The following is a 13,684-nucleotide window of genomic DNA, read 5'->3' on the forward strand; positions in this document are numbered from 1 at the left end:
CTTGAATCGCTGAGTTTTGATGCATTGATAGGCCTATGCGTTGATTGGAAATGTTTCTTATTTCATTGGTCATGGTATTAATTGGAGATGCTTTGGTCTTGATTTGTTGTTATTCTGTTTGTCCGTGCTTGATTTCAATTGATCCCAGCACTAGTTGGAGATAATCTGTTTTTAATTGTTCTAGGCACTAGTTGGAAATGCTATGATCAGTAATTGTAAAAGAGATTGATGGATTAAGTCAACATTGTGTGTGTCACAGATTGACAATACTTAACAGATGTTCATTATTCCCAAACCTCTCAGGCTCCCAGCGAGTACGAGACCAGTCCAGAACTGCTCTACTATCGCATTGCCCATCTCAACCGTGGACAGCAGTATCTTCTCTGGGTGGCGGCTGTGACCTCAGCTGGTCGTGGTAACATCAGTGAAAAGGTCACCATCGAACCCGCTGGGAAGGGTAAGCAGGTTATTTTTGTTATGGGTGGATAGAACTAAGGGAAGGCGAATTAACATGAAGGAAGATATTGTATTTAAGCAAACTCTACTTGTCGCTGTCCTCTCTCCTGTGTTATCTCCATGGTCCCGCTATCGAACATGTGAAAACTATAGAGGCAGTGCAGGAATTACTGCCCCACGTGCATGTTTAAAAGGAAGGCCAGACAAAACAAATAGGTGGTTCCACTACGGTACACACGTTTTTAAAATTCCAGCATGGACCTGGACCGTCCACGCCTTAAACTACAGGCTTACCCTCAATGCTCATGGCGGAATTGGTAGCAATTGGAGTTGGAGTGGTCTTGAGGAAGGCCATAAAGTAGCTATGTTTATTAAAGGCTCAGTATATGTACATTAAACTGTGAAACTAAGTTGCCTGTCCTTAGCTACATAAAAGCAGTAAAATTCTCATAATTGAGAGGATATTTACAAAAACTGAATTGACGTGATGATCAGATACTCGATCAACCGCCCTGCTGGTTACTCCAGGTAAGAGTATGCCTGTGATGAAAATATATACTATTAAATCTATTACCTGCTCCACTATGAGGTATCAAGCATTTCTAAGATAAAGTGGTTCAGCACCTAAGAAGTGAAAAGAGCAATCTTTTTACAGTCACAACTATTTTCAGTATTGGCACATACATATTTGTGACCACCAGCAGGGTGGTAAGTGACCTTTTCTTAACCGTTTTTTAATCAATGTATTGCACCAGTGAACATTGCTATTCTTAATCTCTCAACAAGCAGTTCACAAAGGTAAATGTACACATGTAAGTTTAGCTTACACTTTGTAGCAAATGTACTACTTTTGACTATTCACCATTTATAAGTCTAAATTTACTACAAACTGTAGAGTTAACAGAAGTAAACTTACTTTCATATTAAGAAAAAGGAATAGATTGCATAACATTATGCCTAAACATATTTTTTTCCATACACAATGTGCTTGAAGATGGCGCCCAAGAGTGGGAGCTTCCGCAGGAAGCATGCCGACGTCACCGGAAATACACCCAAAGGGGTGTGACGCCGACGCCCACCTGGGCTACGGAAAAAAAAAACAGAGAAAAGACTACGAATCCGGACCCAACCACAAGACCGCGGAATAATGCACAGCATAGTGAATCCAGAAATATTCACGCTGCAAAACTAATGAAAAGACAAAGCTCTGTTCAATTGTTAGAACATAGGAGGGGAACAAATTGGAAAAAACTGGGAAATAAAAAAGAAATACTATTAAGAGGAATGGTTTCAATTACAAGCGTTATTGGGGCATAGCAACCATTCCCAATTCTGTCTCTACATAAGCAGTTTACAAGAGAATACGCATAAAAAGGGAAACTGTATATTGTAAAAGAAGGATGGATGGCACCCATCAAATACATTATACAAAGGAAGAACCAGCTGCTGAGGACACGAAGACTTCAAATAGGAGGACTTCAATAGTGTAATAAATAAAGGAGCCAATCGACCACAAACTTGACAAAAAGCCTCAACTGTAGACAGTACAGTTCTGCTCTTTTGTACCTGGCCCATGGTTATAACCACGCTTGCAGTGTCTGGTTTATGCCTGCTTTCTGACTACTCCACAGTATTTGATGGAGTGGACCAGCCAAAACTATGGAAGAAAGTAGTTGATTGTGATATACCCCAAACACTACTTAAAGCAATAATCACACTCTACTCTGTCACATGTGTATGAGTTAAACTGAGCCACAGAGACAAGGTGTTCAGTAGGATTTTTAAAAACAGGGGAATTAAACTAGTGTTCCTATTGGCTCCGCTGTTGTTCAGCCTGTACACTACAGACTTGGGGTCTGCTATAACAAAGGCCAAATCATATCCGTCAAGTATAGGACCATGATCTTGAAATATGCTGACAACCTAGTGATCTTTAATCAAACAAAAATAGAACTATAGCGTTCACTGGAGGAGCTACACAAATACAACCTGAACAACAAATTAGTGGCAAACGCTAGCAAAATTAAAGTAATGGTCTTTGAGAAACTTAAGGGATATCAAAGGGAGTCTAGAAATTGGGCCTAGCTAAGATTGACTATTCTCCAGCGTACAACTACCTAGGTATCTGGCTGTTGGATGCAAGTAAGTGTTTAACCTATGTAAGATAAATGGACGTAAAAGCACAAACATTTATATTTGCACTATGTCTGCTAAATGCTAGGTTTATGGTCCATCAGCAGAAGCAGGCGTAACCATAATAAAAGCCAAACTGGTACCAACAATCTCGTAAAATGAACATTGTCTTAGGCAAGTTTCAATGTGTCGCCTATAGGCGCATCTTTCATTTTCCACGGTTTACCATACGAGCCCAGATCCAGTTGGAATTTCGACTTTTAAAGTAAGACCTTGTATGGATGTCCCATTTTCTTAGATATTACCATCAAGATAGCCCTTGCTAAATGTCACTAAAAGCTGTTCTACAAGGGATTGTTACAGGATCAGATAACCAATGGCCCAGATACTTGCACACGGCGAATACTGACTTAGACCTGACTTTAAACATCCTGAGAACAAAAAGTATCTCTTACTCAGCCTTGAAACATACAATTAAAAAACAGTTTGATGTAATAACAAGAAAATCTGATTTGATGATCCTCAATCATATGAATAGTACAGATTCATTGTGCCATCCTATGAAACTTCACGACCTCAACAATACTTGAAAGAATCACTGAGTCAGGCATGCAGGAGAAACATTATGCTTGCCAGGTCTTTGATTGTTCTAATTAATGACTTCCAATCAAACTGGAGGAATGGTCCTAATACAACTATAAAATTCAAATTCTGTAATTACAGAATAGAACTCTTGACGCACCTACTCTTCTGCTGTCCAGAATTAGAGACTGCTCGCCGTTCTCTCCTGAAACCCAAGTTTTTACAGAATGGGACTTGCATCTGCAATGAGGCATTTTGTTTCAACATGTAACACAAAAAGTACAAAGTTCCCCAAGAATGCTAAAAGGAGGGGGCAAGGAGTGTGTAACCTAATGTGGGTAGAGTCAGGGAGCGAGGGGCTCCCTTATTAGAACTCAGAGGCCTCACACACCCAGCGAGCTAGATGTCATGCTTCATCATTGGCCTCTTGCTCCTCGACAGGCTGGCGCTGCAATGCCTGACGGGCGCCACAAGGGCGCTCTTTGTCGGAGATCTTTAGTTCTGGCCAATGGTTGAGTGCATGTGAGGGGAGGAGAGAAGAAGGTGTAGTCTAGTGGGGAATGTGAAATTAAAAAAGGTGAGTCAATTCACAAAGATTTTTATTGGCGTGACTGATTCCCTTGATTAAAAGGTGAGAGGGGAGATAGAGGCTGTAACTGGCACAGAGGAACTACCTCGACCCTCTGATCAGGTCGACATGTTTCTTGCTAAATGGTGCAATTCTTCAGGACCTACAACAATAAGTACTACACAGTGAACAATATACAAGTGAAAATGAAAATGAAGCAATACAACCTCTCAGGGTCTGTAAAGGGGCAAACCAGGAGAACCTCCTGGTTTGCCCCTTTACAGACCCTGAGAGGTTACACACTCCTTGCCCCCTCCTTTTAGCATTCTTGGGGAACTTTGTACTTTTTGTGTTACATGGTTGACTGGACGTGTACACTGGACCCCATTAAATATCGTCCAGAATTGGTCCTCCTTTTTGTATTGACTGATTTTGTTTCAACATAGCAGACACAAAGATTTTGGCTTGCCTTAGGAAATTTTTCAATATTATGGTGACTAGACCCCAAGCAGGTTCAAACCAAACTAGGCGATGCCATTAACAGTTTTAGCTGCTGCAACCTGATTGCACAATCATCTTGAAGCCCATGTATTTTAAAGATTTTTGTTAATTGAAGTTTGAGTATCAGTGATATGGTCTCAATTGCATGAACATTGAAAATCACATATTTTTAAAAGCTTTTATCAGATGAAGTCTGAATGTCAGCGAGACAGCTGTGGACAGCCCATGTATACTCCAGCTCAAACTCAATAATGATATATTTAATGATTTTATGGTGATAAGAATTGTGACAGCTATATTTTAAGAAGCTTTATTGAAAGAATGTGTAATTCAATGTGCACAGTGGGTTTATTTTTGTACAAGGAGCTCTGATATTTTAGTGTTCATTTGTAACGATTTTAATTAATCATTTGCTAAATAAATATTCAGGTGTTCAAGTGTTTATTAACTATTACAATTATTAAGTTATGTATAGAATTAATTTAAATTGATATATTTTAATTTAAAAGTAGGTTATTAAAATATTTTAAAATATAATCATTCTTTTTAGTCAGATATATTTTCAACATTTAATTACATTTATATGTATTTTTGGGAAGTCAAAATAAAATAATTAATTTTACCATTATTTCCTATGGCATATTACTATAAGTTCCATTTTTTTTTCTACTGAAGGGTGTAGCAGTATTTGCGGCTACCCATGTGTGGCGCTGGACTTACTCCCGCTTTAAGCTGGAATACATTTTCTTCTGTTCTGGGTCCTTTTTGGCTATAGTAACTTTAGAAGTGTCCTTTATGAGTAGCACTGGACTTACTCGTTTGTGGGCGCATGCATGTTCTACACTAAACCCTCCTTACAATTACATCCGCCTTACTCCACCAAAAACCCTCCTTTAATAGTACCTATTCCCTATTTTCCAGCCACTCTTTCTGTCTCTCCCATATTTACTACTTAAACATAGGCTTACATATACAGAGATCTCTGCTGTTTGTTTGGAGATTTTCACACAGGAAGGATAGGAGAGGCGGATGCTGTGACCTTTGTAAGCCGGTTAGTGAATAGCAAAATTTTGCCATATGTGAATAGCACTAGTAAATATCATACAAAGTATAGTTTTTAACTAGACCCCTCAGTATTAACAAGAGTACAACTAATACTCAGGAGACACTAACAGGTTATCTTTTCAAAATACAAAATAATACATATCTGTGTACGTCGTAGGCTTAATATTAATGTAAAAAAGGAAGGTTAAAGGTCAGTACTGTGCGCATTCCATCCTATCATAGGCAGTATTTGTCGATTTCCAGGGGAATGTACTTCGCAGTGTGGTCAGTGGACCAGCTATTTTAGCGATCCCCAATGATTTCTGCAAGCAGTACTCACGGGATACAGATGCACGTTCTTCATCAAATTGCCCCTAAACATTATGGTTGTTGCTACTGTCCTTCTCTTATCTGTTTGATTGACTTTGAATTATTCTTACACTGGAAATGGAGTGATCTGTATTGTATTATATTAAAGCATTAATATAGCACTTACTACCCCTAGGTGGGTTGCTGAAGCACTTGCCCAGATGGGTAGCATCCTACACTGTGTAGGGTGACTGGTTGTACCAATGGAAATACATTTTACTTAAACAAAGTCAGTGCTAAAACACTTGTCTCCTTGGAGTGTTTGATGGTGCTATCAGCACATGTGAACTGTACACGGCATTCTACGTTCTGATATGATGACCGCACGTCAGTGATTTCCAGTGTCTGGATCTGTATTTTCTCTGCAGCCCCCGCAAAGATAATTTCATTTGGAGGGACGGTGACCACGCCCTGGATGAAAGATGTGCGGTTGCTCTGTAGTTCTGTCGGGGAGCCAGCACCAGCTGTGAAATGGACCAAGGACAGGTAATAATGCCAGTAATGGGTGTGAATGTATGCTTCAGGACTTTGGATATTAAAACCAAGAAGGTTAAGCCATCCAGGTCTTGTACCAGGAAGGGCCTGAACACCCAGACGAGTTTGTGAGAGTGGTCCATTGATCAGGTTATGATTCCAGCAGTAGGCATGGCCATACAGGTAGCCATACCAGAGCTAGAGGAAGGTTGGCCATATAGCTAGAATTGAGGCTGAATCCTGCACTTTGGAAGGACGTTGGTGCAAAGTTAGTTCTAGGTTAGATGTCTACAACACAAAAATGCACCAACATCACAGACCGCACTCAAGCGTTCAAACAACATTCTCAATCTATCCATAAAGTGTTTGACAACCAATTAACATTTCTAAAGCATGCATCAAACATTCCAGAGATTTGCTTAGAATGTAGTGGTGCATGCATAGGATATTCCTGGATCAGTCACTGGATAGTGCTGAAACGTGAATCTAGTATTGGAGAATTGATGGATTTGTCTTTCCCCATTCCGTAAGCATATACGTAGAATTCTCTAAGCATTATCAAGCATGTCATAAGCATTTATGAAGAATTCCTTGATCATTTATGAAGCATTGGGTAAGCATGTATTGAACATTGCAAAAGCATTAAGGTGCCAGCAGAATGAAATGACTAACCTATGAGAAAGAGACATTGGTTGAAAGTGTCTCTTATGAGAAGGTGGCGGTACCCCCATGTTCTTTATGTCTACTGGCTTCAGAAGTAGATATTTGATAGGATATTTTTTGTTGTGAGGTTTTAGATCAAATATGATCATAAGCTAATTATCTTCCTCAGTTTAAATATGAACCGTGACAATAACGAACAACTGTGGATTCAAGACAATAACGTAATGAAAGATTAATTATATGTATAAGCAGAATTGGAAAGGTGAGGAATAAATATCAGAATTTATAAAATGATTAACACTTGAAAGAGTTACTTTACCCGTCAGATGTCCAGATGAAGAGGCCGATGATGATGTCCACATGATCTACAGATGATGTGCACAAATGTATGCCTATTGTACTCTGAACGTCGAACATGTGTGTTTCTCCTGTATGCTTGGCTATACTTTCCCAGTATTTCTTTCAGGTCTATTTATGACTATCTGCGAGTATTTTCACAATGATTCGCTGTGATGTATGCAAAAAAAGAAAAAAACGTTTTACTATGAAAAATGTACTCTCTGAAAACATTCCTAGAGTACTTCTGGAGTATTCTGTAAACCGTTTGAGAGCATTCTGAATGTGTTTTGGCGTATTTCGTAAGCAATTCCAGAGTATTATGTAAGCATTCTCAGAGCATTCCTTTCCAAAAGTGTGTGGCGCACCTATAGTGCCTTTGGAAAAGCACTTTAGAAGTAAATTGTGAGGGTGTTAAGGATTTTGTGAGAATTTTTAACAATTTTGTTGAATTCTTCTTGAATTAGTCGGAGCGTATTCTGGAAAATTTTCTAGGACATTTTCCATTATTTCTTATATCCAAGTATTTATGCACCTTTTTAGTGGACTCAAGAATAATTTATGGTACTTTATGAAATAGTGTAAGGAATAATATGTAGCTTTAATGGAACACTCAGGAATGAAGGCTACATATGGCGCATTTATGGAGAATTCCATGGGACATAATGTAAGCATGTATGCAGCAGTCTGGAAGTATTGTAGAATTATTTGGGAAGATCTAAAGTTGGCATGCAGCAAGCCTAAAGTATTGATAGACTGTGCCTCTATAATGCTACAGGTTAATTATTGTAAATGTGGAATTTCCCATCTAATTCAATACTATAATGTATAGATTGCCTACATGCCCAAAGCTTTACATGTGACTGACTCCGCTCCTTATCCTCCAGTCTCTCCAAGCAGCTAGTATGTCACCATTTCTTTGTAGATGAGCCAAGGAAACTTTTCTCTGCTTAGAGAGATACCCTGAGGTTTACATAAGCCCTTCAACTTCAGCAGCTGAATTGATTAAGGAGTTCATTGATTCAGATGTATGTGGTTCTATTCATCATAACTGCTTTTTACTCTCATTTTCCAGTGAAGACTCTGCTATCCCAGTGACAGTGGATGGGCACAGGCTGATCCAGAACAATGGCACATTGATCCTGCGCTCCGTGAAGGCTGAAGATTCTGGATACTACACATGCACAGCCACCAACACCTGGGGCTTTGATACAATCATAGTCAATCTGCTAGTTCAAGGTAAGAGACCTTCTGCCCCATAAGCCTGCTTTGCCCCACCCCCTATGGCACCCATCAACAGTCCTACAGCATCAGTCACAGCTGACCAAAGCACACAAAGATGTGGAACAATCAACACCTAGAAATGAGGACTGCAGAAACATGTTGTCTATCAAATCCTAGCCAATGAGATCTACAGACCTACAGCACCCATTAACTAGCTGGTGTATCACCACCCCCTTTTGTAGCGCTATGTTCGCCATAAGTTGGCAGGGTATGCTCAGACGTGAGTCCCCTGCTCACTTTGCCATTGGATTCAAGCAAGCCTGGCTAAAGATGGCTGAGATGCCAGAAACCGGTCCTAGGAAGCTTGATTCCGGTCCAGGGAAGGCATGTGTTGGCAGTTCGGGCTGGACTGTTCCCATGAGGCACAGGGTCAGACTGATTTGCATATGGCATGTCTGAACTGGAGTGGCAGAGTGGGCTAAAGAACTGTGATGGATTAAACCCAGATCTGTTGACTGGGTGTGAGTGTTTGATTGGTTCAGATGCTCCGTCCATCACCACCGCCTTTTGTACAGACTCCTGGCACCCATCAACACCTAGCCAATGTGGTCTGCAGGAACATGGTGCGTATCAACTTCTAGCCAATGAGGTCTGTACACCTATAGCATCCATCATCTGATAGCCAGTGTTCACAGACACATGACATTGATCAACATCAATGAGGTCTCCAGGGCATGGGGCCTACTGCTAGCCGATTAGGTCTGCAGACCCACCATAAACATCAACTGCTAGCCACGGTCTACAGACCCAGCCCCACATCACATGCTAGCCAATAGGATCTGGAGACATGGGTCACCCATCAACTGCTAGCCAGTGAGGCCTACAGACTCTTGGTACCCATCAAATGCTAACTAATACGGTCTGTAGACTTTGGGGACCTCTCAACTGCCATTCTATGTCTAGTGAGGTCTGCAGGTCAATAGAGCCCATCAACTGCTAAGCACTTATGTCTGCATGCACATGCCACCCATCAGCTGCTACTCAGCTAGGCCTACAGACTGATGAGTCATTAACTACTAGCAAAGGTGGCCTTCAGATCCACCCACCAGCCAGTGTTTACAGACCCAGGACACTCATCATATGCTGGCCTATGAAATCTACAGACATGTTGCCCATTTACTGTTTCCCAAGAAACCTTCAGACCATTGGCTCCACCAACTACTATCCAATAAGACCTGCAGGCTTGTGGCACCCATCTAGTACTATCCCACTAAGTCCATCAGTCCATAGCAACCATCAACCATCCTTTAATGAGATCTGCACACTCATTGAACCCAAGAACGCCTAGCAGTGAGATCTACAGACCCGATGGCACCCATCACACGCTAGTCAACAAAGTCTACAAACACATAACACCTATGAACCTCTAGTCAATGAGATCTACATACCTCTGGGACTGCTAGCCAATGAGGTCTTTAGACCCATAAACCCATCAACTGTTATCTGAGCTTTACCCTTCATTGTAGCACCTATCACATGCCAGCCTAAGAAAACTACAATTTAACTATTTTAAATGTGGAATTTCCCATACATTGAGGTCTGCCGACCCTTGATGCACATCACCTGCTAGCAACAGAGATTGTCCTACTATTAGCACCCATAAATGTTAGCCAATGAAGTTCCATCCATCAACTGCTTGCCTTTAAGCATCAAATCAACTGGTAGCTTGTGGTGATCTCGAGAATGGAAGAAGGGGTAGTAGTGCTTCACTTCAGGTAAATGAGATGCTGAAGCACTGTAGAGGGGAACAGATACATTTCAATCGGTACAGCTCATGCAAGTCTGGTGAATGTTTGTTTAACCAGTGAGTCAGATAATACAAGATAGCAACAGCTCAGTCAACTAATGTGCCTACTTCACGAATATGTGTTTTCTGCAAGTTACAGACCACCTCAATCCCACTAAGAAAGCGTAGGTGCTAATTCAGTTTTTGCAAGGAAGTGTGTAACCTGCAACACTAACGTTCCATTCCAGCGTAAGATAGCTTTGGCGCTTATTGCACATGCTGTTATAAATCTTTGTGTACGCTGTCTGATGTTCCTAGTGGTGCTATGCTCCTATGTTTAAAGAGGATGTGGTGAGGGGCAGTTCCCCCAGAGACTTGAACTTGATTTCTAGTGACATAGTTGCTGATTCTTCTTACTGTAGTGCCACCAGACCAGCCGCGTCTCACAGTTTCCAAGACATCGGCATCCTCCATCACACTGACCTGGATTCCTGGTGACAACGGTGGCAGCTCAATCAGAGGTAAGGTGACTTAATGCACGCTGCTAACAATATCCCTTGAGAACAGTGGGCAGGCGCTGTAATGGAAGAGTGGGTTCAGGTGTGGTGGGCTACTCCTCCCAAAAAAATCCATTGGAATTCAGTACCCAAGTCAAAGTCATCTTACAGTCATTTATTTGTTCCCTTCGCGCAAACAACCAAGAACTGCCCAACATTGTTAAAAAACAGTATTACATTTGAAAAACTGTAGCTTTCTCTTAGACATTAGCTAGTCAGGAAATGCTTGATTTTTTTTATTTTTTTGGCTATCATCATTTATTGGCAAATAGAAGGGCCGAGGGTAAAAAAAAGTTGCATTCTGTTTTTTGAACATTGTCAACCAATCACAGCTTCACTTTTTTCAATGCATGGTACGGGGAGGTCAAGGGCGTGGTTTAGGACTTGATGACTTTTGTGTCGTTGCTCTCTGACACCACCTTTCCATCGACAACCTTCTGTGTAGTGGTGATGACCTTCTTCACCATCTGTGTGCTGGAGGCAGAACTGCTGGTCAGGGCATCCTGCAGGGTGAATTCATCACCACCATCCAACAACCGCCTGTAGGTATCGATTTCTGCCTCCAGCTTCATCCTAATGTTGAGCAGGGACTGGTACTCGTGGGACTGCCGCTGGAGGTCTTTGCGCACCTTGGTGAGATCTTCCTCCAGCCGCAAGAGGATGTTATAGTTACTTGCTTGTACAGGTTACTTGCTTGATCTTTTGATTAAGTATCACGAGTTGCCATTCGTGCTACAAATTCAAAGCAAGTCGGAAAATCACGAAAAGCCTTGAGGCTTCATATCATATTAAAATTATCACCCACAGATAATATCGCTATTTTAAATGTACATTAACCTACCAAAATGTGGAAAACATTTCCCTAGTTACCAGCAACTTCTGTCAAATCTTATTTCTGTCTGCCTCACTGTCTTCCATACCCAGGCAAAGTTGTATAACTGGGCTTCTACCCAAAATAGCACAAAACATGATTCATGTCAATTTATCAGCAGGGGGCTGATGCACCCATTTTTTTTCAAGTTTCAACTTCCTGTCTGAGCCACACTCAAGAGTTAATTATACTAAATTGCATCTAATTATCCGTTTTACCAAGTTACTTGACTACGGGTGATATGCAAGGAAACTTTTACTCAATGTGCTTTGAAATAATTTACTTTTCAAAGAGGAAAATTAGATTTATTTAACAGCCATTATTTCTTTAGAAGTTTTACTGTGACAAAACCACACAGACCCAATAAGCTTATGGTAACTTCAAGATGACCGTCACCAATGGAACAGTTGTTTAGGAACAGTGACAGACCTTCAGTGTTGATGCACAATCTCTACCCACTAATCCAGTACCCCACCTACCTGTCAAGTACAAGCCAGCAACAAATGGACAATAAGAACCTGAAGCATTTCTGTTAAATACTAATCAAAAATGTATTTCATGGGCAACTTCAATCAAAAGGAGTCTAAAGCCTCCTGAAGGGTTCATCAGTTGTTTCCACCCTTTATCATTAAGCCTGTAAAAAGTTTCTTCTGTTTTTCTCTCAGTTTATAAATAACCACCTGAAATAGTTCTAGCTCTGGTAGTCATCATCTTAAATGGACATAACTTTTTCTTCCAACTTTGGTCACCCTCGTACCCACATACTGCTCCCCACAACCTAAGCTATGGAGTAATCATGTGTTCTGTAGGCCTCAAACCTATGTTATTGTGCTCTATTGTTTCCAATGTCTGTGGTGACGGTGCTAGGAAAGTGGCCAAATTACTGTGCAGATTCAGAGACGGTTGACAAACTACAGCAAGAGGTATTTATTGCTGCATAGTCACCTTGTGTTATAATGCCTCTCCTGATCTCCTGCTGTTAACTGTCGGTGATAGTATTTCCTCCTTCAGCACTTGATTGGTTGGTATGATTACTTTTCAAAGATCGTACATTATGTGTGGCCTTGCATCTGACAGTGATGTGAGGCGTAACCAACAAGCCACGCAGAAACCGGCCCAATGCCAAGTTGTTATAAAGGAGATGAGCGTAGCTTTGCAGTTGAGCATTCTGCAGGCTCCATCTCTGCGGTTGGTTGCATCCAGCACAAAAATCACATGTACCCAATATATTCCTGGAATGATTTCTGGATGCTACTTTACTTTATAATTTTTACAACTCTCTTAGATATTTCAATGTACCAGCATGTTACCTGAGGCTGTAGCTTCTAAGTACTGCCAGGAATGGCCAAACTCATTATTAGAATAGAAGGGTGTTTAGTTGCTTCCAGAAGAGTATGTGCAATTTAGTATGTTTAGTATCTTTAGTATTGTGCTGCATTGTGTGACATTGTGTTGTTTGTTTTTATGTATTTAAGGTCTTATAAAGCGCTGCTGATGCCTAAAAGGTATTGTGGAAGCAAACAGTAATGCGGAGGAACAAACAGACTATTTTTTTAGAAGGAAAAAACAAATTGATCCCTCTCCATGTGTATTAAATCTGTACACTTATTTCATTTGACTCTGATACCGACTCCAAAAGTAATAGTCAAAAAATATATTTATCTTTTTATCTTTGAAATAACACAGCACGCAAATCATGTACACAAATGAATACATACATATACAATTCCTTCCTTCCCATTCTTGTGTTGTACGGATGCTAAACAATAAACATACAGTACAATTCAAATAGAGATCCACTCGAAGGGATACTTCAACCCTCTACTTAAAAGGACCGTGTAACGATTTCTTATACACATCATTCATAGTGTGTCAGACACCTCCAAATTGTGGGGTCGACGCGTTTCAGCCCATTCATTTGCGCCTCATCAGGAATGGAGAACTTCTCAGGCGTCTCAATAAAGTGCTTATATTAACACGTGGCTTCCTGTCTTGGAAGTAAATATGGGTGCACTGGAAAGGGCGTCCAGTGTATGAGCATATGATACTCAAAAGCGAAATGTAAAACAGTTACAATTCACCCTCCATCGCGGCTAAATCAGGCTTCGCGGCTAAATATG

At 40.7% G+C, this 13,684-nt stretch overlaps 1 protein-coding gene across 4 annotated transcripts in view; it reads left to right on the top strand.

Moving 5' to 3' along the window:
* Window positions 1–13,684, top strand: part of DSCAML1 (DS cell adhesion molecule like 1) — a 516,476-nt gene that overhangs the window by 436,944 nt on the left and 65,848 nt on the right. For all 4 annotated transcript variants that reach the window (XM_078682268.1, XM_078682269.1, XM_078682271.1 and 1 more), the window contains exons 21-24: window positions 304–457; window positions 6,022–6,139; window positions 8,202–8,365; window positions 10,559–10,657. In XM_078682268.1, coding sequence (XP_078538394.1) covers window positions 304–457; window positions 6,022–6,139; window positions 8,202–8,365; window positions 10,559–10,657 — 535 coding nt within the window. The remainder of the gene's footprint in view (window positions 1–303; window positions 458–6,021; window positions 6,140–8,201; window positions 8,366–10,558; window positions 10,658–13,684) is intronic.

Source organism: Lissotriton helveticus, chromosome 3_1, assembly GCF_964261635.1.
Source record: "Lissotriton helveticus chromosome 3_1, aLisHel1.1, whole genome shotgun sequence".
Lineage (NCBI taxonomy): Eukaryota > Metazoa > Chordata > Amphibia > Caudata > Salamandridae > Lissotriton > Lissotriton helveticus.